This window comes from Ailuropoda melanoleuca, chromosome 1 (genome assembly GCF_002007445.2).
Source record: "Ailuropoda melanoleuca isolate Jingjing chromosome 1, ASM200744v2, whole genome shotgun sequence".
Taxonomy (NCBI): Eukaryota; Metazoa; Chordata; class Mammalia; order Carnivora; family Ursidae; genus Ailuropoda; species Ailuropoda melanoleuca.
The window spans coordinates 128,759,663-128,783,791 of NC_048218.1; the positions used below are offsets into that span (position 1 = coordinate 128,759,663).

General features: G+C 38.4%; 2 protein-coding genes across 5 annotated transcripts in view; one reads left to right on the forward strand and one right to left on the reverse strand.

The window, feature by feature from the left end:
- The window catches only part of FBXL13 (F-box and leucine rich repeat protein 13), a 199,372-nt gene that overhangs the window by 167,641 nt on the left and 7,602 nt on the right, over nt 1–24,129 (forward strand). The window contains exons 18-19 of the mRNA XM_002919670.3: nt 16,602–16,736; nt 22,798–22,961. Of these exons, the coding sequence (XP_002919716.2) occupies nt 16,602–16,736; nt 22,798–22,961 (299 nt within the window). The remainder of the gene's footprint in view (nt 1–16,601; nt 16,737–22,797; nt 22,962–24,129) is intronic.
- FAM185A (family with sequence similarity 185 member A) overlaps nt 1–24,129 on the reverse strand; it is a 144,529-nt gene that overhangs the window by 50,034 nt on the left and 70,366 nt on the right. Inside the window, exons 8-10 of one of the 4 annotated variants that reach the window (XR_004627304.1) lie at nt 23,657–23,749; nt 5,842–5,966; nt 2,718–2,832 (exon numbers count right to left, since the gene is read on the reverse strand). Coding sequence is in view for 2 of the 4 variants with exons in the window: in XM_034666907.1 (XP_034522798.1) it covers nt 5,776–5,966; nt 23,657–23,749 (284 nt within the window). In the remaining 2 variants the exon portion in view is untranslated. Of the gene's footprint in view, nt 1–2,717; nt 2,833–5,760; nt 5,967–23,656; nt 23,750–24,129 lie in introns of those variants that run through there. The other 3 variants (XR_004627306.1, XM_034666907.1, XM_034666913.1) reach the window with 3 other exon arrangements.

The window sequence follows — 24,129 nt, forward strand, 5'->3', positions numbered from 1 at the left end:
TTTTACTTGGAGAGTGATGAAATGCAATGTGGTAAAAGTCTTCTCATATAAAGAAAATATTCTGTAGATAAAAATGTTATAAAATCTAACCATGAAAATTGGGAGAGTTTGAAAAATTATACCAGGTACTTAACAATGAGGAACAATTAGGAACAATTAGATACTCAAACACAGTGGGTAGCGTATTTTACCATAACAGAAAGCATGATCTAAATAATTGGATAGGAGAAATGATTATGCTCAATTGGTACTTTAAGAGCTCATGAGAAAGGTAAATTTCCTAGATCACGTCTTGAGGGATGTGCTAGAAGCCATAAAATAGCTATTGTGAGCAAGCCTCAATGTAATGTTTTTTACAACATTAAGCATCTCAATGTGCTGTTCAAAGAAGAGAAACCACAATCATAGGTCCATACATGTTTTGAACCAGGACAACATCTGGTAGCCTATTAGTAAATCATGGAAGGTAACATTTTTAAAGAGAACCAATAACCTAGGAATGTGCAAACTGTTAAACACACTGGAAGCTCCATTTAACATGTCCTGAGAGTTGAAACCCCCAACCACTTATAAAAACTCAGGGCTAACCTAGGAAAAAAAAATTGTTTTTAAAGAAACTCTTACTGAGATAAAAGGATTTATCCCATAAGTGGAAAGATAACACAAGTTGATAGCTGAGAATTCTACAGAGCACCATAAACCTGAAGAAGCTCTCTTCTGTGAATTTGAAATGGACATTACAGGAAGTTCAAACATGACTCATAGGACAGTGTTAAAATATTATAGAAATGGTGAGCTATAGAGAATGCTGGATCAATTGGTGCTCTAGACTTAAGCACAGAATTCTAGAGTTTTGCAGCTGAAGGAATCCTAGAACCATCTAAACCAACTCCCTAATTTTACAGGGGAGGAAATTAAGGTCTAGAGAGTTTAATGACTGTCTGAAGTCCTATAGCTTTCTCAGTAAGCTAATCTAACTACAGTTTTATGGAAATAAAGAGTAGAAATGGAGAATTGCTAATGGTTGATTGACAATATGACTTAGTGGAAAAAGATTTGTTTTCAAATTATTTTTGTTGTACTTCATTAGGTCTGGGCAATTAGTGGTACGTAAGGGAAAAAAATGTGACACCACTAAGAAATCTCCTTTAAGAGGCATGGTGTCAAGAAATGTCATTTTCAGGGCACCTGGGTAGCTCAGTCGTTAAGCGGCTGCCTTTGGCTCAGGGTGTGATCCCAGAGTCCTGGGATCAAGCCCTGCATTGGTCTCCCTGCTCTGCTGGGAGCCTGCTTCTTCCCCTCCCACTCCCCCTGCTTGTGTTCCCTCTCGCTGGCTGTCTCTCTCTGTCAAATAAATAAATAAAATCTTAAAAAAAAAAAAAAGAAAGAAAGAAATGTCATTTTCTCCCACCTTCAGACTCTGGGTACTAAGGTTCTAACAAGTTCCCAAGGAATCTGCCTAGTAGTATATTCAACTGTATAAAGAGTTAAAACGAAAAAATAGTATCCTTCGAAGCAAAAATTCCAGAGAGGACTAACAACTTTCATATAGGACAAGATTTTAACTCTACAATACCAGAAGGGGTTACAAAACATTTAGATGTCTGAAATCTACTAGGAGAAAAAGCTAAAAGGTTCTTCTAAGGTTAAACAATGATTTACCCTACTGCAGTTCATTTAAAAGTTAAACATACATTTACATAAAACTTTATCCATGAATATGATCTGGTCAGGCTTTCAAAAGGTCTTTGAGAAGGTGATAGAACAAAGGTTATTAAAATAAAACAGTTAAATGTTACTAATTCTAATTCTGGGTGATATTTCTTATGGTGATCAATTACATTTGACCACTAACCATAAATCATTAAGTACTGAAACCTATCACAGTGATGACATGGCTCTTAATATACACCACTCACTAATTTTTAAAACGTTCCTTGGTATGAGAAAGCACTGATCAAAATATGAGGCTAAGTATTAGGAAGCCAGTGCTTTCTGTTATTTCTCTTTGACTCTATGGGTTCCAGGAGCTCTTAGATTTCAGGTAAAAGCATTTTTCCTTATGCTAATTACACAATCATACAGATGAGTGAAAAAATATAATCTTTTAAAAATTGATATATATTTTTCAGTGATCTAAAGGAGAAAATAAAAAGGGGGAATATGGAGCATGGGATTACAATATTATTTAATTATTAGTTATACAAGATCAGCTATTCTAGTCAAGTTCATGAAAAATTTTTTCTCTTTCTCATCATCTCATTTTCTCCTCCCTGCTTTTGGTGGGTGTCTGTGTGTATCTTGTGGCTGTTAACCAGTTTTACCTTCCTAAGGTTCCCAGGTTCACACTTCTGGGCATATGATAATCTTTCTCCCTGTGCCTCCTCTAGCCCAATTATTAAGTCCGAAAAGAGATGAGACAAAGAAGGTGAGAGTGAGAAAATGACACATAAACCAATTTCACAATTCCTTATTTGGATTTATCAAAAAGAAGGGGGTAAAACAAAGTGATTGCATTGAGATATTTAGATTATCCACATATTATCAGGAATTCGCTTTCCTGTTACTTCTCAAAGGTAAATACAGGAGATTCTGTCTTTAGCACAAGACATCAAAACTTATATTCAGCATGATGATTTAAGAAAAAAATGAGATAAACATTTTTACCCTGGTTAAGTTTTGCAAGAGTCATGACCATAATAAGTATAAAAAATTACCTCATTTTGGTGTTTTACTGGAAACCACAGCACATGCACATTAAGTGTCTGGAGTCTCAGATGTACTGACTTAGGATCTGGTTTTAATTACTTCTTCCAGCTTCATTTTTTTTCCCTGAGAACATTAGACATTCAATGATTATGTTAAACTAAAATTATTTGGTGCTCTTGAAAGGCACACGCATTTTGGATAAGATGTTTGATACCGTCATCACGGAGCATTTCTCAAGAAACCTTTTCCTTGAGCATTTTATGTACTTAATTAAACAACAAACTGTCAAGTTTGGCAAAAGAATTGGTTCAATTGGGATGTTGCAATACAGATAAAATGGAAGTTCTTTCTTGTTTGGATAAAACCAATGGAATAAATGCAATTATTTACTCTAGTTGCTTTTTGCACTCCTTTATCTAGTTTATAGTTCTCATTCCCTTCTTTGGGAATGAAGTATGCTATAAATACATTACGGTAATAGTCATACATATGAATGTACATATTTTTCTTTATGTAGACATTTGCAGGACAAAATTTTTGTAGGACAAATTTTTTTTTTTGTAGGACAGAAATTTGTTTATTTTTTCGGTGTTGGTGAGTTGAGGTAGTTGATTAAGAAAGGGCATTGGAGAGGGGAAAATCAAAATGCAGTGAAAAGTGTGTGTTTGTATGTGTTTATACGTAAATATGTATATCAATGTGTACCTGTGTATAGCACCTGTGTGCAAATTAAATGTGTATAAGTTTTAGCAATATTAGATTGAATGTTTACATGTACATATGTGTACATTTAACATATGTATACATTTTAGTGTATGTTAGATTACACACATGTCAATGTGTCTGTATATTTATTATACACAAACTGTATATAGAGATCCTACAAGATTATATATATTTCTAGGCTAAGACCAAATAAACGGTGATCAGTATTCAAAGCATTGTAACAATTCATTTCTCCCATAGTGGCTATAATTGTGAGGCAGGCAGGAACTAGCACTCCAGAATAGGAGTCATCTTTTCTTTTTACTTTTCTATAACATTCTCATGTTATAGAAAGGGCCAGATAGCTTCCACTGTAGGCTTTGTAGGCCATACAGTTTCTGTTACAACTGCTCAACTTCGCTGGTGTGGAGTGAAAAACAGTCACAGACAGTACATAAATAAATGACAGTGGTTGTGGCCCAATAAAACTTTATGGACAATAAAACTTGAATTTCATATAATTTTCACATGTCATGAGATATTATTCTTGATTATTTCAACATTTAAAAACTTTGACACTTATTTGTGGAACATAAGGAATAACAGGGAGATTGTTAGGAGAAGGAAGGGAAAAACGAAGGGGAGGAAAACAAAGGGGGAGATGAACCATGAGAGACTATGGACTTCAGGAAACAAACTGAGGGATTTAGAGGGGAGGAGGGTGGGGGGATTGGACTAGGCTGCTAATGGGTATTAAGGAGGGCACGTATTACATGAAGCACTGGCTGTTATACACAAACAATGAATAATGGAACACTACACCAAAAGCTAATGATGTACTGCATGGTGACTAACATACATAATAAAAAAGTTTAAAATAAAACCATAAAAGCCATTCTTAGACTGAAGGCCATATAAAAAACAGGTGACAGATCAGATTTGGCCTGCAAGTAAAAATTTGGCAGTTTGCCAACGTCTTCTCTAGCGTCAGATGGAATTTCACAGTTTTAGTCTGTCAAGATGTATGACTTTGGGCAAGTTAGTGTCCTTCTCTGGGCCTTGGATTCTTCACTTCAAAAAATGGGTTTAATAAGAAAATAGTCTTCCTGTTGTGAGGATTGAATGATACGAAACATCTGAATACTTAGTATGGTTTCTGACACAGAGTGCATGATGAATATTACCTATTACTATGATTATTATTCTATTTAATGAAGAAGAAACTAATACATACTAGTAAATAAAAAATGAACATATTTAGTATAATGGTTTGATAATTTATTTACCTTAGTTAAACACAGTCAGAAAACAGGTAATCTCGACAGCCAAACTGCTCTAATGCTAAGGAGATAGTTTAGAATATGCTCTTGGAAGAAATAGTTTATTAATTTTACTCCTATGAATGAAGCAATGCATTTTTCAGAGGCACTTAAATATGACTGACTAAATCCATTTATGTATATAAAAGCACTTAAAAAAACCTAGAACACTACATAAATGAAACTGTTATTTTCTTGAAAATAGTATAAGAGAACAAACCAGTTAAAATGGATCCTTATTTTTCACTGGAACTACGATATTTTCCAACATGCATAAAATTTCTTTTGAGACCTCTTTGGCCCATGCTTATTTAGAAGTGTGTTGTTCAATCTCTAAATATTCTAGGATTTTCTACCTGTCTTTGTGATTTCTAGTTTAATTCCATTGTAGCCTGAGAGCATATTTTGTATGATTTCTAATCTTTTTGTTAAGGTGTTATTATACAGGAACCCTATTTGTGTGGTAGTTAGGTGTGTTGTCAGGGGTGATTCATTCTATATTCATATCATCAGGCCTCAGTCTTTTAATGGTCCTGGGCCCCAAGACTGTGGTCTTTACAAGTGCTTCCAACCCCTCTCCCTGCCTCTGCTACACTTAGGTAAAACAAGAAGGTTAGAGGGACTGGAGTTGGGTATTTTCCTCACTCCTTGTTGGACTGGCTTTCATAAAACCCATGTTGGTTAGGTTCTAGTGAGACAGTTTCCCTTGAGGTCAGGCTTTTGTTAGTGAGAACAGATGCTCTGGAGGTATTTCAGAATGATTATTTCCCCCTTCTCCTGGCAGGAAGCATGAAGGAATTTCTCTCTGATATTTACCCTGATAACTTAGTGAGTCTCTTGGAGGTAAAATTCATCAAAGTTTGGGATCTGAGCTAAGGTGAGGCCCCAGGAATGTTTCTCTCAAACTAATTCACTTTCAGTCTCTGGTAGTTAGTCAACTACCCTTTAAATGTTCCAGTTGATACTGGCTCCAGCCACAGGCTTCTGCTCCTAGTAAGCCTTGCTTCTCTGCATTCACCTGTCTCTCCAGTTTTCAGAGTGGTCATTTGCTTTGTGACGCAATTATCCAACAGATCTGAGAAGAGTTGCTGATTTTCAGTTCACTCACCTTTTTTTCTCGTTTTGAGAGTGGAAGTGATAAGTTCCAAACTCTCAAGCAGACTGGAAAATGGAAGTCTGGAACATTACTTCTGGATCCATGGACGGTGGCTGAATCAGTAGCATCCCAAAGGGCTGATAAATGTAAATTGGGGTTGAATCAGATCTTGAGAACCCAGGAATGAAGCCAGGAACAGGAGGGCTCTGGAGCCAAGATCAGGAAGCTATCTTTGAGCTGGGCAGGTAGGCAGCCATTGCTAGTGAGCACTGCACCTTGAATTTCATGAGCTTGCTCTCTTTGAGCTCCCTGCAATGTGTAGCCTGGTGAGCTGGCTGTGCTCATAGAGACGGAACCTATGGCTCCCCAGAGTTCAGGTACTTTGATTGTGTCCACTCATAAAGATTTTTAAGCTTCCTTACTACAACACTAGGATATTACTTGCAATCACCGAGTTGGCAAAAACTTAAATGATTAAGTTCAACTTAGATGAATAACTCCACGCTTTCATGTAAGACAATACTCACTGTCTCATTCAGATTTATTTTGTGAAAATCTTGCTCAGTGGTTGAACTAAAAACATCTGGACTGGACTTTCAATGTAGTGGACACTGAGATAATCTGTTCATTTTTTGAAAACAAAAATCATTCTAAAATTTTTTTAAATGATGAGGTTAGGTCTAGTCAAATAGGCAGACTTATAAACAGAAAAATCCAACACCATGTGGTGATTGTTAGCTAACATTAATTTAACACCTGCCACATGCCAGGCACTGTTCTAAGTATGTCCTGTGTATTAATTAGGTATGTTATGAGGTAGGTAATACTTTTAATTGTTTTATAGATAAGGAAATTGAGGTTCAAAGAGGTTAAGGATTTTGCCCTAAGTCATGAAACAAGTAAACACATGAGCTAGGGTAAAAAGTCTAATTCCAGAGTGAGAATTCTGGCTTTTATCCTGTGATAAATCTATGGGAGGATTCCATTGATGTACTACTTAATCCAGCATGGGAATGACAGGGAAAGCTTATCTGGTGGAAAATCACTTTAAGAAGAAATGTAGAAGTAAGACTGAAGGACAGTGGGGAGAGAGGACAGCTATCAAGATTTATAGAAGGAATATAAGTGAAGAGGTTTTTATTACAGTCCAGGGGAGAAAGAGAGGCAGCCTGACAAGAACAGTACCAGTGAGGCTAGAGAGAAGGGAATGGGTCGGAGAGCACTGAAGTAGTAAAATTGATGGAAGTATGGATAGTTTGGACAGGGATGAGGGTGAAGACACGGTTAAGGATAACACCCACGCATCTGGCTGCCTGGGAGATTTGTGGTGCCCTCGTTTTCAAGCTCTCTCCCATAGCTCAGTCATGTAACCAGGGCTATGAACTACCACGACATATTCAGTATTTTGGCATTCATTGCTACATTTTCTCTTCTTGTGAGTGCTTCTGTCTGTGCTTCCTTTAAGTGCTCTTTGCCCTACCACTCTTATGACAGAGTCCCCTTTCCTACTCTCTCAATCCAGAGGCTTATGGTGGCTGCAGGCAGGCTAAGGGAGCTCTGTTGGAATTCATTTCTGTTTTTACTCTACTTAGTAATTTGAAGGTTGTAGTGTTCTCTGTCTCCTCGTAAGGATGAATGTATGAGCATGGTGTAGTTTTGTTTGTTCCCTCCACAGATTTTATGGTTTTGAGAGGAAGGGAAGATTCAGATTTAGATATTATCACTGTTCTTCAAACCCAGACATGGCCTCCTCTTATCTTTAATTATTAAAAAAATAGTATCTCTAACAGAGATAAATATCTGTGTTTTAAAGCCCTGCACCAGAATGCAGTGGGTGGTATTTATAACTACGTAAGAAAAATAAGAGCCATGTGGTAATGGTTCCGCTTTACTGACTCTCTTGTGTCTTTTCTGCCTAACTATTGCATATATTCTTCACAAGCTGGTTTACTGACATCTCCCAAATGGCACCACTGATGAATTTTAAGAGCCTAGCTGTAGTCTAGGTTAACATCATGTTCTCTGATGATCACAAAAGTATTTGACAACTTTTGTTTATGGGGCATAAGCAGCAGTACAGATGCTAGAACATCCACGTCCCTCATTCTTCTCTTACAGTCCCTTCTTTTTTGAGATCCTTAATCTTGACCTAACAGTTTGGACACTTGAGATAACAAGTTCCTTTTCTCCTTTAACCTTTTCTGTTTTAAATTTTAACCTCTTGTATCTGTTCTCTTGTGTTACAAACTTTCGATTTTGCTTTTTATTTGCCCTTTAATAACAGATTTATCTTGATTTATAAATAGAGAAGTAAGAGAAGAGGGATCAAGGAATAAGCAACTGGGAAAGGTAGCTGTACGGGGCAAATCATGAACTACTTTACAGCTGGGAGAGCAGCAGACATAGATCTACTGCTGTTCATTTGGCTTTCAGCTCGATCCAGGATTTCTCAGGAAGTCAAGTGGTTCTGTAGATGTGAGGCTTCTCCAGGGTGAGTCCATGTGGGGGCTCAGGGTTCTCAGTCCTGTACCCTGCATTACCTGTGCTAGAGAGCTGAAACCCTCACAACTCCTGTGGAGCAAATATGGATACTCAAGTCAGAAAGGCCTATAAGTACCCACCTCGTTCAGCAACATTTCTGAGTCCTCCTCCCCAAGAATGGCCTATTGACAGCCTTTTCTGGACATGTCTCTCTAAAGTGTAAGCAGAACTGGATTCATGTCTCGACCTAACATTCATGTTCGATTCATTCTTGCCCTAGGAGCTAGAAGTGGATTACTCCCCAGAGACTCTTTTCTGATTTCAAACTCTTACTTTGAATCATTAAGCCTTCTGACCAGTTAAAAAATGTTGTTTATGCAAGATTTTCGTCAATCATTCTCATCAGTTGATAGACTCCACCCCCTTGGTAGTTTAGTGGTTCCAGTGGCCTTTGACACATACTGACTTATAATGCCAAAGATGGATTAGATGTGTTGGCTCCACATAGCAACAATTTTTTTTTAAAACCAACATGGATTTCTATTTGGTTTCTAAGATTAAATCATTCAAAGATTGTCAAAATATGAGATTTCAATAACTCCACCTCTTCTCCAGGGATACAGTTATGTTCTTGGTTGCGAGGGAAGCAACAAACAGAGGATTCCTTTCCAAAATGGCCTTAATCTTTGGCCTTTGATGCAGCGGATGCACTGAAATCTTCTGCATGGGAGACAGGACATCCAGACATTTGGACACTATCTCTTGGCCACACTGCTCAAGAAAATTCTTTACCTCATCCAATATTTCAGGTTACTGGTAGGAAATAATTGACAAAACTTTTGGTGATGAAGATCCCAGAAGGTCCCAGGTTCAGAATCATTTTACAGGGTTTGAAGAGAGGAAACCAAGGAATTCCTATGGTAGAATTAAGAAGAAAGTATCCGGTACCTTGTGGAAAAAGCAACTCCCACAAAATCTAGAATAAGGAAGCGCTTTGTTACAGAAATCTGTGTTTCATGACTATCCATGCCAAGAATGGTCTCCTAGAATTTATAATAGAACAACATACCCTTAAAAGACCTAAGGTACTTAGAATTAACCAAGAGTCACAAACTCCTACCAAGATACCTAGGCATTATTCTCTCTTCAAAGGCTGTGAGCAAAAGAAAGAAGCTCAGCATTCCCTGTCGTTCCTTGCCTTAGTGTGTTCCCAATTGCAGAGGCAATTCAATAGAATTAGCAATTTGGCAGACTTCAAAGGATGTGAGATTTGACAGCTTGTCATTTTCCCACAGTCTGTAAGGTTCCAAGGGATACTGGAGTCATGGGTGCCATGTTTCCTTGGCTGATAACTAACTGAAACTGAGAACACCCAACACCAGTCCTGGCTTCTTGCCCACTCCCAGTGGGGAGAACTATTTTTGGACAATTGAAGCAGATAGACTTGCTAAATGAATGCACACATCTGTTATTTTCATGTTGAACATCCACAGAGAAGAACTATAAGAGAATGTGTCAAAAGGAAGATAATCCTTTGGAGGCCTCTCCCAACCTTTAAGCTGCCCCTGGAACATTAGTTTATCCTGTATAAGATGAAACTTGCCAAAAGTTAAATAAAACCTGTCAGATTGTCTAAAGGCAAACAAAAAAGACAGGAAAAATAAACATCAAAATCCCAATTTCCCACAAGAGTTTGAATTTATGTTCCTTTTGCTTTTTAAATCTAAGTGGGCAACCTGTTTTTGATCTCTTTCTCATGTAATGTGCTTTGCTTATCATGCCTCACCTGACATGAACTGAGTACCTGTAGCATGTCTCACAGGAGTTATGATTTTTCCATGTTATGACCTCTAATTACCCTTTCTATTAACTTCCAGTTAAATTTTGCACATGATATTTCCTCATTCCAAAGCCTTCAACATGTGGAAGAGGTGAGGTTGTGTTCTTAGGTGTTAAGTGGCAGATAAGATTGTTCCAGGACCTCTCCAGTTCCACTGCTGAGAGACAAAAGCCAGCATTTGTCAATGGTGTTACATCTGTCAAGTGCTTTTGGAGGACACAATTTCTTTCCATCTTCCAATAAGCCTGTGTGATAGGTTAATAGTTATTTTCATTCTCTTATAGGTGAAGAAACTTGAGGTTGAGTAACTTTCTCAAGGTCACAGCACAACTTTGGGCCCTCTAAGTTTTCTACTAAACCAGTAACCTCCCTTGATTACATCATCTCTTATTCCATTATGCCCCCAAATGGGAGATCAAAGCAGCACTGATGGCTCATGAACTCATTATTTCCTAGAGATCTTTAAATGGAAGAGTTCACAGGAGGATGGCATGATTTTGTTCTTGGAGTAAAAGTTCTGAGTTGTCATTTTCTTGGGAAAGAATGAGAAAGAGAACAAGTGGAGTGGCTGGCTGTGCAAAAGGAACCTATCAAGTCTTTCAGGCTGATTATTATAGTTTAAGTAATTTTTCTATGCCCTTCTTGTCCCAGAGAAGCCCCTGCAGGAGTGCCACTGGGTGCCCATTTTACTTTACTTATCTTAGAAAAATGGCGAAAGTGTAAGTTCTCCTACAGGCCACAAGAGAAATACCTGATTGACCTTCGGTTAGTCCGGTCCTGGCTTATTTTTATTCTGGAGATAGAGTCTAAAACCTGAAACTGTTCTGGAATTTTTTCCCCACAAACTCTAAATACAAATTCTAATTCAAAGATGTTTTGTTTTGTTCTTTTCCAGGTTTTCTTTCCAATATACATTCTCTGTGATTGCTTACCCTTTCTGTCCTTTAATTTCCCCACATTTGACCTCTCTTTATGTACTTGTCACATTTTACATTTTAAAAATAATTCCCTTGTTTTTACTAAATACCCAGGGTCTATGCAGCTAGTAAGTCATCAAGGTCTACTGGCAACCAAAGGGGTACCTCTGAGAAGGTGTCTCCAGAGAAAACATTTACTTTGGTGAATGAATAAGACAATCTATTTCAGTGTGACAAGAAAATATTAGAACTTCTATTTAGATTTATTTTTGTCTTATTTTATTTTTATATGATATGATATGTCATTTATAAGATCCATATACTATACATTTATAAGATAAAATATATTTGTTTTTAAATATGATAATATATATTTCAATGGTGTATGCCTATATAATTTATAAGTATATTAATACACATTTATCAAAAGTATATGCTTTAAATATTTTTACTATGATGTGTGTGATTTAAAAAATTTGGCAATCATACCGTAGAGCAAAAGAGTACAAAAGAAGCAGAATACAAATAATAGTACTAGTTACTACTTACTGACTGCTTACTATGTGCCAACTACTCTTCAGTTGCTTTATTCATATTAACTCATTTAATCCTCCCAACAACTCTCTGAAGTAGGTGTCATATTAAGGTACCATGTTATTCCCCTGTTGCAAATGAGATCATTGAGGAATTGGGAGGTTGGGTAATTTATCCAGAGACACAGAACTTCTAAATGGCAGGAGATGAACTCAGGCTGGTGGGCCCCAGACTCTGTGCTCTTTAACCATCTTCATAACTGCAGTTATTAAACAGGGTGTGAGGAAGGACTGGACTTAGCAACCTGAGAGCAATCTATCAGAGCTCATTTTCCTCACTCCTATGCTAAGAGGCATTTTCCATTCCCTTTGGACATTGTCTCATCTTGAACTTCTTTTGCACCTAGATGTTGAGGCCACAGAAATAAATCATTCTGCCCTCAAAAAGCTATAGCCAATGCAGAAGATAAAACAATTATATAAATAGCTATAATACAAGTGGAAAGTGAGAAAGACAAATTAAATGCAAGAGGCATTTCCTCCAGAGGAAAGAACTGGGGAAAAGTTTGTGGAGTAAGCCACATTTGAGCTGGCTTGAAACTAAAGCTTATCTCCCAAATCACCATGTAATTAGGTAAAAAATTACATCATGAAAGTTTCTTTGGAAATGCCTGTTTGGGGGCTTTGGCTTCTTCCTTTATGAATTCCCTCCATATTTAAAAGAAGCATGCCTTAGCCAAGCCTTGCTCAGCCTGGTTTCCCTGGTAGGGAGGGTGGGAACGGGAGAGGCATCTCACTGGCAGGTGAGGTTCCACAGAGTTCAGTTTTGGTGGCGATGCCCAGATTTCCCAGCTCAGTGTGCCCAGGCCACTGCTACACCCACCTGCTCTGATGCCTAGTGCAAGGCTATCTTCGGTGGGATATATGATACCCAAGAAACTGTAGTTTTGAACCCAGTTTATAACTTAAGATTGTGGAAGTTGTATTGTAGCCTTTGACGCAGCCAAAAATAGTCTTCATTACAGAAAATGGTTCTTGATGGCACAAGATTTCCCCAAGATTATCAATAGGTAAAAAAAAAAAAAAAAAGCCCACAAAACTTAGTAGACTGAATTGGAACCTAATGAGGTAAATAGTCAAAAGATGGGCATGCACCATGAGGGGGGCTTTTTTGAGGCCGAGAGCTGCCACCTGTTGAGGGGGCTTAAATCAGGATTTTGGCAGAAGCACGTTGTTGTGACAGTCAGTAAATGTCAGTGAGACTCCGTCTCCTCTACATACCCAATTTAGGAATGTGGTCATTCAGCCTTCCCACACTGTGACTCAGCTCAGGAGATACAGAAAAGAAATGATTTAACTCACTAAGACATTTGAAGTTTACTTCAAAATTGTTAACCACAGCAAAACTGGTTGATATGTGGGTTGGGATCCAAACTTGATAATGTTTGTGTTTTCTCCTCATCTTCACTACAAAAGATTTTGTCTTGGAAGAAGCTTAGTCTGACAATTTCCAAGACAAGAAAATCAACAGCACTCATATATGTAAGAATCTGCATCACTGGAGCCAGAAAAGCATAAAATAATCTTATCTGTAGGGGAGAGATGGAATTTCATGATGAATGATTATGTTGAAACATGCCTGCAGACTTAAGTTACTTAAGACTTACATGTCTCTAAAGGAAAATATGAATTATAAAGAAAAGAGAAGTTCTGACTGACTTCTCGGATCTGCACTGACTTATGCCAAGCAAAAAGTCTGAGACCAATCTTTGTGCCTCAGATTTTCCATAGATGAGAATGCTACCATGAATGTATCATAGACCTTCTAATACATTTTTATAAGTTATTCTTTAATTTTAAAACCTCTGAGAAAGTTCAACTTCAAAGAATATTAGAGGTTTTAAAAAGGCTTAAAGCAGAACTGATTCAAGCAGTCCAAAACACTGACAGATGTAACATGTAGCTGAAAGGGTTTTCAGACACTAAGCGCCTTAAATCTGCCTTTAAAGCTCACTTCATCTTTTAATAAATTATTCTTAGTTTAAATATTCCTTCTTGCTTTAAATTTTCTCTGGTTCCCTGGACTCTGTCCATTCTCTAAGTAGAAAACAATGTTATCCTACTTCTTGTGACATAAAAATTCCTATATTATTAAAACAGAATTCTTTAAAAAAAAAAAACAAATTCTTTGTATTCTTGAAGACACTTACAAAGGATGGACCAACCAATATATAGAGAGAACCTATCAATTATAAATATGATGCTTGTGAAGGGGGTATAAAAAGCTAGCAGAAAAATTAACAATTCAGGAAACAACAGATGTTGGCAAGGATGTGGAGAAAGGGGAACCCTCTCACACTGTTGGTGGGAATGCAAGCTGGTGCAGCCACTCTGGAAAACAGTATGGAGGTTCCTCAAGAAGTTAATAATAGAACTACTCTATGACCCATCAATTGCACTACTAGGAATTTATTCAAAGGATACAAACATAGTGATTTGAAGGGGCACATGCACCCTCATGTTTATAGCAGCAACGTCCACAATAGCCAAACTATGGAAGGAGCCCAGATGTCCATCAACTGATGAATGGATAAAGAAAATGTGGTGTGTGTGTATATACACACACACCACGAAATACTACTCAGCCATCAAAAAAAAAAAAAAAGAAATCTTGACATTTGTGATGATGTGGATGGAACTAGAGGGTATTACATTAAGTGAAATAAGTCACTCAGAGAAAGTCAAATATGATATGATTTCACTCATATGTGGAATTTAAGAAACAAAACAGATGAACATAGGGGAAGGAAAGGAAAAATAAAATAAGATGAAAATTGAGAGGGAGGCAAACCATAAGAGACACTGAACTCTGGGAAACAAACTGAGGATTGCTGGAGGGGAGATAGGAGGGAGGAAGGGATACTTGGGTGATGGGTATTAAGGAGGGCACTTGATGTAATGAGCGGTGGGTGTTATAGGCAACTGCTGAATCACTAAATTCTACCTCTGAAACAAATTTAAAAAGCTAGTAGAGTTCCATATGATACCTCTGAGAGACTTCCTGCATTTGCACTGAAAAACTTGTTGAATTTCCAAGCTGAGATTCAAGACCAATAATTCCAATCCTTCAAAGCCAGATTCTCCTCTGCACCACCACTGGGTGTGCACTCTATATTTGATTATCCCCAATGACAGGGACCTCACTATCTCCTGACAAGCTGCCCCCTCAATTTTTGACACCGCTTAGTTGCTAGAGAAGACACAATATAGGAATAAGTCAAGTCAGTTAGTAGTTAGTTAGCCACAATACAGGAATAAGTCAAGTACTCTAACTGCTGAATCAATTGAAAAAGATAAGTTCCACATGAGGTCAGAGGAAAGAGGAATCACTGTTGATTATTGTGGTCAGGAAAAGATAGTGATTGAGGGTTAAATCACCAATATCTTTTAGTACTATCTTTTGCCTCCTATGCTAAACTGCCTCTCTTGGAAATTTTCGCTCTTTTACTAACTTGCTAAAGAAAATAGTGGGCTGACTAGTTCTTTCCAGTCTTCCTTAGGGCTAAAAATGATGGGAAATTAGCATACTCAGTGGGAGGGAATCCCACTGGTGTTCTTACCTCTGGAGTCATCTGGATGGCCATCAAGGGTTTCAACAGACCAGGCCCTTCCCTCAGTTCTGAGAGGAAAATGACATGTACTCCAGTGGACATCCATTTTTACATATAAATAAGCAACGCCTTACTAGTAACTCACTAGTTATATTTATAACCAAAATTAATTGTAAACTATCATTTACTGAGGTCTCTAATTTAGTATCCTAAGAATCAGAGCTGCTTCTCAATGAGGCAAAACCTCTAGAGTGACTGAGCACATGTTGATAATTTCTAATTTTTATAATTTGGGGGAGGGACTTTTATAAGTACAGTATTAGTATATTTTGAATTGGTCATGGTTTCCAATTCCTACTCATCTTGACTTAGGATATTTTTACAACTAGTATTTGGTTTACTTTTGTAGATCATTTTGTTTTTGTATAATTGCTGAGTTGTAAACTCTTGAATGTTATTTCCTCATGGATTTTTTTCACACAGTTCTTATATTTTTTTTTTAAAGATTTTACTTATTTATATGACAGAGAGAGACAGCCAGCAAGAGAGGGAACACAAGCAGGGGGAGTGGGAGAGGGAGAAGCAGGCTCCCAGCGGAGGAGCCCGATGTGGGGCTTGATCCCAGGACTGTGGGATCACACTCTGAGCCGAAGGCAGATGCTTAACGACTGAGCCACCCAGGCGCCCCGTCAGTTCTTGTTTTTTAACTGAAAAGTAGGAATGAAAATTAAGAACTACTAAGGTAAAGGGAAGAATTTCCAATGATTTCCAGGCCTTTGATGGCCCTAAAAATTTCAGATGAACATTTTGGTATTTCAGAACAATGCTAGAGGGTAGATACTACTTTCCCTGATTTAAAAAAGAAGAAACTGAGGCTCAGAGAAATGAGTAACTTGCTAAGGTTTCAGAGCTAGTCAGCGGTGGAAATGAAATTAAAACTCAGGTCTACCTGATTCCAAAGACTGTGGTCTTTCTGCTACATTAACGCCATCAACCCCAGAGTGTCTCCCATCTAATTCTCTCCTCCAGATTCCTTTTCCTCCAGTCATGTGGCTGAATATAACTCTAATAATTACTAACTACCTGGGTAAAATCTCATTAGCACTAAATCCAAGAAAACCAAATTCTGTTAACAGGAATTTGAATATTACTAAGCTGTTAAGCTGGTATGTGAATGTCTTTTGTTTTAAAAAAAAATTTGGATGTAATCGTCCCTCCCGCACTCCCCTCCCCCCAGCAAGATATAACACATCTCTATTTCAGGGACTGAACTGCGTACTAAGTAAACTGCTATGGGTAAGTTAGCTCCAGATACACACGACATTTGAATAAAGACTAAGAGAAAAAAAGAGAAAAAAAAGAAACCCTCTGACTCTGGAATTTCTTGCAGGCATTCTGCAAAGGCTCACTGATCTTAGAACACTTGGATGTCTCTTACTGCCCCCAGCTGACAGATGAGATTGTTAAAGCACTGGCCATTTACTGCATTCACCTCACATCTCTCAGCGTTGCTGGTTGTCCTCAGGTACGTGCACCAGTCAGAGTTCAGACGAGTCCAGCGGAAGCACGGACAAAGGGTAGTAGTCGGGGTCAGACGCATCACAGAACGCATTTTCTTTGTTATGTCTGAGGTATTCATTACATTTTTTTCTTTCCCCAAATTGGAAATAGCTTTATGATTTCATTTTTTCAAAGCAGAGTTTTAAAAAGTTAAAAACAATTCTCGTTCAAATATGAAAATGTGTCTAAGGTTTATTTAATTCATTAATGAGAAAACCAGCAAAATGGTAAAACCAGTTCATGGAGCATTTGATCAAACAGTATTTCTAGGAACGGAAGAAAAAGAATGTTGGAATATGATTGCTGGGTTGGATCCAAAATTGGTTAATGTCCTCTAAGGTACTAAGCCCATAACCTTGGGGTTAAAGTTCCTACCAGATAGAAATAATTTACAATGCTCCTGGACAAAAATATAACAAGTTACAACATGTAACTTCACTGAGTTTGGGCCCTAGTCAATGGTAATTAGTATGGCATAATTCCTTATTGAAAATTCCTCTGGTGGGCCTGTTAAACAATGTTTCAGTATGACACTGAAAAGACATATAATCACCTTTTCTTATTTCCAGTGTTTGATAATTCTTCTGACATCTGTTTATAAAAGAAATATGTACTTACTGTAAAATCTATGGACTACATATAAAAACAAAAAGAAGAAAGTAAAAATCTGTTGTCATACTACCATCCAGACATAACCGTTGTTGGCATTTTATATTTAATCTTCTAGAATATTTTTCTATGTACACAGAGATTAGAAATAGTTATAGAGTATTTATGTTTTGTCCTTTTTTTTTAAAGAACAGAATCACACTTTCCAAAATACATTATAGCCTACTTTCTTTTCTCTTAATACACTATGGACATATCTCTATGTCAAGAAATAGAGATCTCTGATTCTGGATTAATATGGCAGATTGAATATACACATATAATTTTGTTCCCTCTTGAAAACCTACAGAACTGCAGAAGAAGGCCGAGAGCCCACGTTGATAGGGAAAACAGGAGAGGAGACAACAGCAAGAAAACTTTGGAAGTCTGAAAATAGATTGAATAATTCAGCAGACTAGAGACAGCTTTGAATCCTAAGCCAATAGTAGAGAAAGCTGGGGGGAAAACTGATTTATACCATGATCTTCAAATTTGGTAGCACTGTTTACCCCTAGAACTGGGAAGACTGGGTTAAAAGTTCTTGAGAAATATAGACAGATACCTAGATTTCTACCCCCACAGCTTCACACCCCTGGGCACCTGCCCTTCCCTACCTTCACCAAAAGGTTAGATATTTATTTCCTAGATTTCCCAGATATATATATATATATTTTAAGATCTTATTTATTTGACAGAGAGAGCCCAGAAGCAGGGGGAGCAGCAGAGGAAGAGGGAGAAGCAGATTCCCCGCTAAGCAGGGAGCCCGATGAGGGACTCGATCCCAGAACCCCGGGATCATGACCCAAGCTGAAGGCAGACACTTAATGACTGAGTCACCCAGGCGCCCCTAGATATCCCAGATTTCTCAACCCTGGCATTATTGATATTTTGGATGAGATCATTCTTTGTACTGGGGGTTTATTCTGTGCTCTGTAGAATGTTTAACAGCATCCTTGCCCTCTCCCCAGTATGTGTCCATAGCACCTGGTCCCCCACACCCCCTTATCATGACAATGAAAAATGTCTCCAGATATTGCCAAATGTCCTTGGGGGGGGGAGCGGCAAAATTGCTCTACTACTTGTTCTACAGATAGTAAAAAAAGAAGGTTGCTGGGGGGGACCCTGGGTGGCTCAGTTGATTAAGTATCCAAGTCTTGGTTTCGGCTCAGGTCATGATCTCATGGGTGGAGGTATCAGGCTCAGAGCTCAGTGGGGAGACTGCTTGAGGATTCTCTCCCTCTGCTCCTCCCCCCACTCAAGCATGTACCCATGCTCCCTCTCTCTCTCTCTCAAATGAATGAATACATATTAAAAAAAAAACCCAAAACCCTAAAAAACAGAGAGTTGCTGGGCTGGGAGATACTATGTATAACTGAGAGTTTGAGTACAAAGGTGAAAACAGGAATTAAGTGACTGAATGCTGAATGTAGAGACACTCAAGCACTCTTCCAACACAGCATCCAGAATGTGGCTGCCAGATTTTTCCCTCCAGACAGGAGACTGAAAGCCTCTTTTCTAGAGACTCTGACTAGCAGAGGATGAAAGACAGAAAAATATTGACATTTGGGGGTTTAATCAACTAATAATCCATCTAACCATTGAAGCTTTAGGTAGAGAACACCCACATCATACACTCAGACCTTCTAATCAGTGTTTAGCCCTTTTGCTATTGATAAATGGCAGACAGTCAAGGATTACCAGACATAACAGAAAATCCTCTGAAGTGGAAGATAGAGACCGAAACAAATTAATAGAAAAAACTTGGAGGAAGAAAAATATGCAGAGGGAAGAAAATGAAAAAATCTTTAAAAAAATCCTCAGAAATTACAAGACCAAGAACAATTGTGTTGTCTTCTGTTGTGTACACTAATGGGCTTCTTATTAGTAAAGCATGAAACTTTCAAGATGCCCTACATTCCAGCTAGTCAAAAATTCAGCTTCTCAGCCATTTAGTTTGGTGTGGTAAGTGGATTAAGAGAGTGAAGCTAGACGGGGCGCCTGGGTGGCACAGCAGATAAGTGTCTGCCTTCGGCTCAGGGCGTGATCCCGGCGTTATGGGATCGGGTCCCACATCAGGCTCCTCCGCTGTGAGCCTGCTTCTTCCTCTCCCATTCCCCCTACTTGTGTTCCCTCTCTCACTGGCTGTCTCTATCTCTGTCAAATAAATAAATAAAATCTTAAAAAAAAAAAAAAAAGTGAAGCTAGAACCTCCTAATTCCTCCATAGTTATTTGTGCTGTAGTAAGGAAGAGGAGGCAGTGGGGGAAAAGATGTGATAAATCATGACAAAATTAATCTAGAAAGTTCAGAGCAAAATTTTTGTTTAATAATGTACTTGTTTAGAACTAGACAAACCAGGGCACCTGGGTGGCTCAGTCGGTTGAGCGTCTGCCTTCAGCTTAGGTCATGATCTCAGGGTCCTGGGATCGAGCCCACATCGGTCTCCCTGCTCAGAGGGGAGCTTGCTTCTCCCTCTGCCTGCCTTTCCCCCTGCTTGTGCTCTCTCTCTTCTCGCATTCTCTCTCTGTCAAATAAATAAATAAAATCTTAAAAAAAAAAAAAACTAGAGAAACCAAATGTCTTTCTAGTCAGCATCATCTGGTTCTAGAAGTGGGTCAAGGAACTAAGCACACTTAGCAGCACTGACCATGGACCCTCTGCAGAGTTCTTGTTTTCATTTGTGCACAGACACATAGACACATGGACAACACATGGCTCCTTGGGAATTATCCTGGCCATAAAGCAGGCACAGATGGGAAATGGGCTTTTTAGTGGCTCTACTAATTAGGGGGAAAAGTAGGAGAATGAGAGAAGTAAAGACTCCAGTGAGACTAGGAATTGGGGCAGAGGATTTTTTGTTTGTTGATTTTGGGTTTTTTGTTTTGTTTTGTTTTGTTTCTTTTTGGTAAGGAGATGCTCCTGCTATAAACTGTGAGGTGGATACTGTCTTGTGCCTAGAAACTAAGGAGGATGTTAGAAACAAGATATTATAAAACAAATCAACCTATATCAAAGATCTAGGGTGAAGAAAGGGAAGGGGAGTAGATTATTCCAGAACCTCAATGTAAGAGAGAAGACGGGCTTAACTTTACTATCTTTGTGGGTCAAGTAAGTATTCTGATTCAGAAGATGTGGTAACATAATTCCAATGGAATAGTCCTCACTGAGAAATCATAAGGCTATGGGTCCAGTTTAATATATTCCACCTACATGCTTTTTAAAGATTTATTTATTTATTTATTTATTTGGCAGAGAGAGAGCACAAGGAGGCAGAGTGGCAGGCAGAGGGAAAGAGAGAAGCAGGTTCCCCGCTGAGCAGGAAGCCTCATGTGGGGCTCAGTCCCAGGATGCTGAGATCATGACCTGAGCCAAAGGCAGCCACTTAGTGGACTGAGCCACCCAGGCGCCCCTACATTGCTTTTTTAAATTAAATCTGATTTTACTTTAACTTCCAGTATAGTTGACACACAGTGTGACATTTCCACCTACATGAGTTTTAATGAGCCATGAAACACGTCAGTGTCTGGCTCATCATACTAGGCTAGGTTTCTCAAAAGGCCACGAGTCAACTTGAATGGTCACCTTATCCACCTCCTGGAAGGCCAGCTCTTCCTTGCAACCAGCCCACCTCTAAGTCGTAAGGAGTACCGTGACCCCACCTTACCCAGCACTAAAATAGGAATAACAATCTCTTCTCAGTAGGACTGTTAGGATCTTGTATCTGGGAGTTAAGAATTTAGCCAGTCACCTCCACCTCGAGTTCCCGGCCCCGTTAAGTCCCAACAACGTCAGTTCAGTCATTGAACATCTTGAGCTTCTGATCTGTGGAAAATGTCGGGCTACTTTTTTACTCCTTCAGAATCAATAAAACCTAGCTCTCTGAACTCTACCTGTCCTAGTCTTTTCCATCCTCTCACTGTCTTTCTTTTTCTCTACAATTCTGAGGGCTTTTTTCTATTTCTTTTCAATGACATCAGATCCTCGGAGACCAATATAGTATGGTAGGAATGTCTGAAGGCATTTTTGTGAGAATCAGGCGCAGTGTTAAACCTTGGTCCTATGCATGTTCTGAAAACAGGCCACGCTTAGACAATGACAAAATCTATTTTTCCAAACACAGAAAGTGTACATTTCAAACTGAAGGGTTTTCTGCATACTTCCCTCAACTTTATATTAAAAACAAGAGCCAAGCCTCACGGCATGTTTTTAGAATGTTCAAACATTTAAAATGAGAAATTAAATCCAGTTGGAAAAAAATTCCTTTGAGGAAAGTAATCTTGTTGATTCTACAGCAAGTCTCAGTTCAGCTATGAATTCAAAAGCTAGACCCTGAGTAAGTAAAATAATCTAAGAAATAGAGTTGAATTTATCACTGCAGAACATCTGGGCAAACTCTCAAGATGCTGGAACTCTCAGCAGAATTTTTCAGAATAAGATTCATGTAGTCTCTGTGGCTTCTGCTCTCTCTTCCCCTGCCTACAAACATCTGTCTTGCCTACTTGTCCCTTTCCAGAACCATGTTACTCTACACACAAACCATCAGAGATGTCTAGATCCCTTCTCAGAGCAATCTGACCTTGTCTGCAGGTTAACTTCAGAGGATATATATTTTTTATAGTTTTTGTAACATGTTATATTATTACACCTATGTTTTTAAATTGATGAAGCCTTAGAGTGGATTCAAGTTTAAAGCCAAATCCTATTATGGCAGCATTTCATAAATTGTTCACATTGGTGTGACAAGTATTACTTGTAAGTATTAAGGAAATTTCAATGAAGTTACCCATCCAAAATAGAGAACTCTAAAATGAAAATAACAGCAAGATCACAAAGTCTATTGGTGCCACCTGAAACATAATTTTACTGCTCTGGAAACAGTTAAATCATTAACACGAGTTATAGGCCCATCACATGACAAGCTGGCAAGAGTTCTGATTCCCGTTTGTTACAGACTGAGTTTTTGCCCCCCCCCCCCATTCATATGTTGAAACCCTCATTCTCAATGTGATAGTATTAGGAGGTAAGGCTTTTGGGAGGTAATTAGGTTTAGATTGAGGTCATGAGTACAGAGCCACCATGATGGAATTACTGTCCTTATAAGAACAGGAAGAAACTAGAGCTCTCTCTCTGCCCTGTGAAGACACAGCAAGAAAGTAGCCATCTGCAAACTGAGAAGAGGGTCCTCACCAGACTTTCAGTATGTGGGTAACCTAATCTTGGACTTCTCAGCTTCTAGGACTGTGAGAAACAAATGTCTACTGTTTAAACTATCCAATCTATGGCATTTTGTTACAGCAGCCCAAATTGATTAGTACACTATTCTTCCCTGGGATGGAGTTCATCAGAATAATCAGTACTTAACTTTGGCTGTGTGTTCAGATTACAGACTCAGCGATGGAGATGTTATCGGCAAAATGCCATTACTTGCACATTTTGGATATTTCTGGTTGTATCCTGCTTACTGACCAAATGCTGGAGGACCTTCAGAGAGGCTGCAAACAACTTCGAATCCTTAAGATGCAATACTGCAGATGTATTTCTAAGTGAGTATGAACCTGAATATAAAAAGCTTTGAGAACTACTTTCTGAGAAAGCAGAATACATGACTATGACATTTGTACTACAGAGTGGCTCTCAGAGTTATGAGGTTTCATTCTATTTTTTGCCTAATGGAAGTCAACATTTTGAGCTGAACATTATGAAGCACTCTTCTAAAATGGTCTTTGTGGTTTTCTATCCCTTTCCCAGTAGCCCTTCTATTCCAAGCACTTCCCTTTCCTTGACCATGCAGGTGTTCAAAGTCTTCACTCTACTTCTTGTAGAACTATCATCACCTCTTCCTCTACTCATCTCTCAAAATATCTCCATTCAGTTAATCTCCCCTAGGTGCTAAAAATAATTAAACCAGTTAACAATTGAGTATAAATTACTAATGGTTACCCTAAGCCCCATCCCTCTCAAAGCTAATTGCTTGATAGTTGTTACTCATTTAGGGGTTTCCTGTAAGAGCTAGAGCTGAGGGTAAAGTATTCTGGCTTGACCGCATCAGGACCATGCTCGTTCCTGCAATTGGCAAAATGTTTCCACTACAGCAAAAGTTGGGTAAATAAGCAATCTATACAAGTAGAAGGTCTCAGGTGTCTACCCTATGAGTTTTTAAATATAAAGCAGTTATTTGCCTCATTGTTTAGTTTTTTGCCTATTGATGGAGAGTAAAAATGTGCAAGTTTTAACTGACCTGATGAAGTAACCTGTGGAGTGAAGTAACCTGTGGAGTGTTCAAAATGAGAATTCTTGACCAATCCCTGAAGGTCTGGTTCTCTTCTGCAGGCTAGAAAAAGGAATACTAAGAATTAATATTGTCAAAGTATAATGTATTCTAAGCACATATATTTCACGGAGGAACTTTCTTAAGTAAGCAGTCCTGGCATGAACTGAACTCTGAGATCTGCTCACTTGAAGCCTGAGGAAGAAAATGGTTTCTGATCCAGGGCTGTATGTGTTAAAATGAAATGAAAAAAAAAATCGCACACAAAAATTATTACTTGTAAAATAGTCACTCCCACTGGGCCCAGGCCTGCTTGGGGGAGGGCAGCCCACTGAAACTGGGTCAGAAAAAAAAAGAAGCAGGTCTGAAAATTTTTGAAGAGAAGTGGAGACTCAACCCTACTTAGTAGGTATGGGGATGATTGATACAGATACTATTAACTT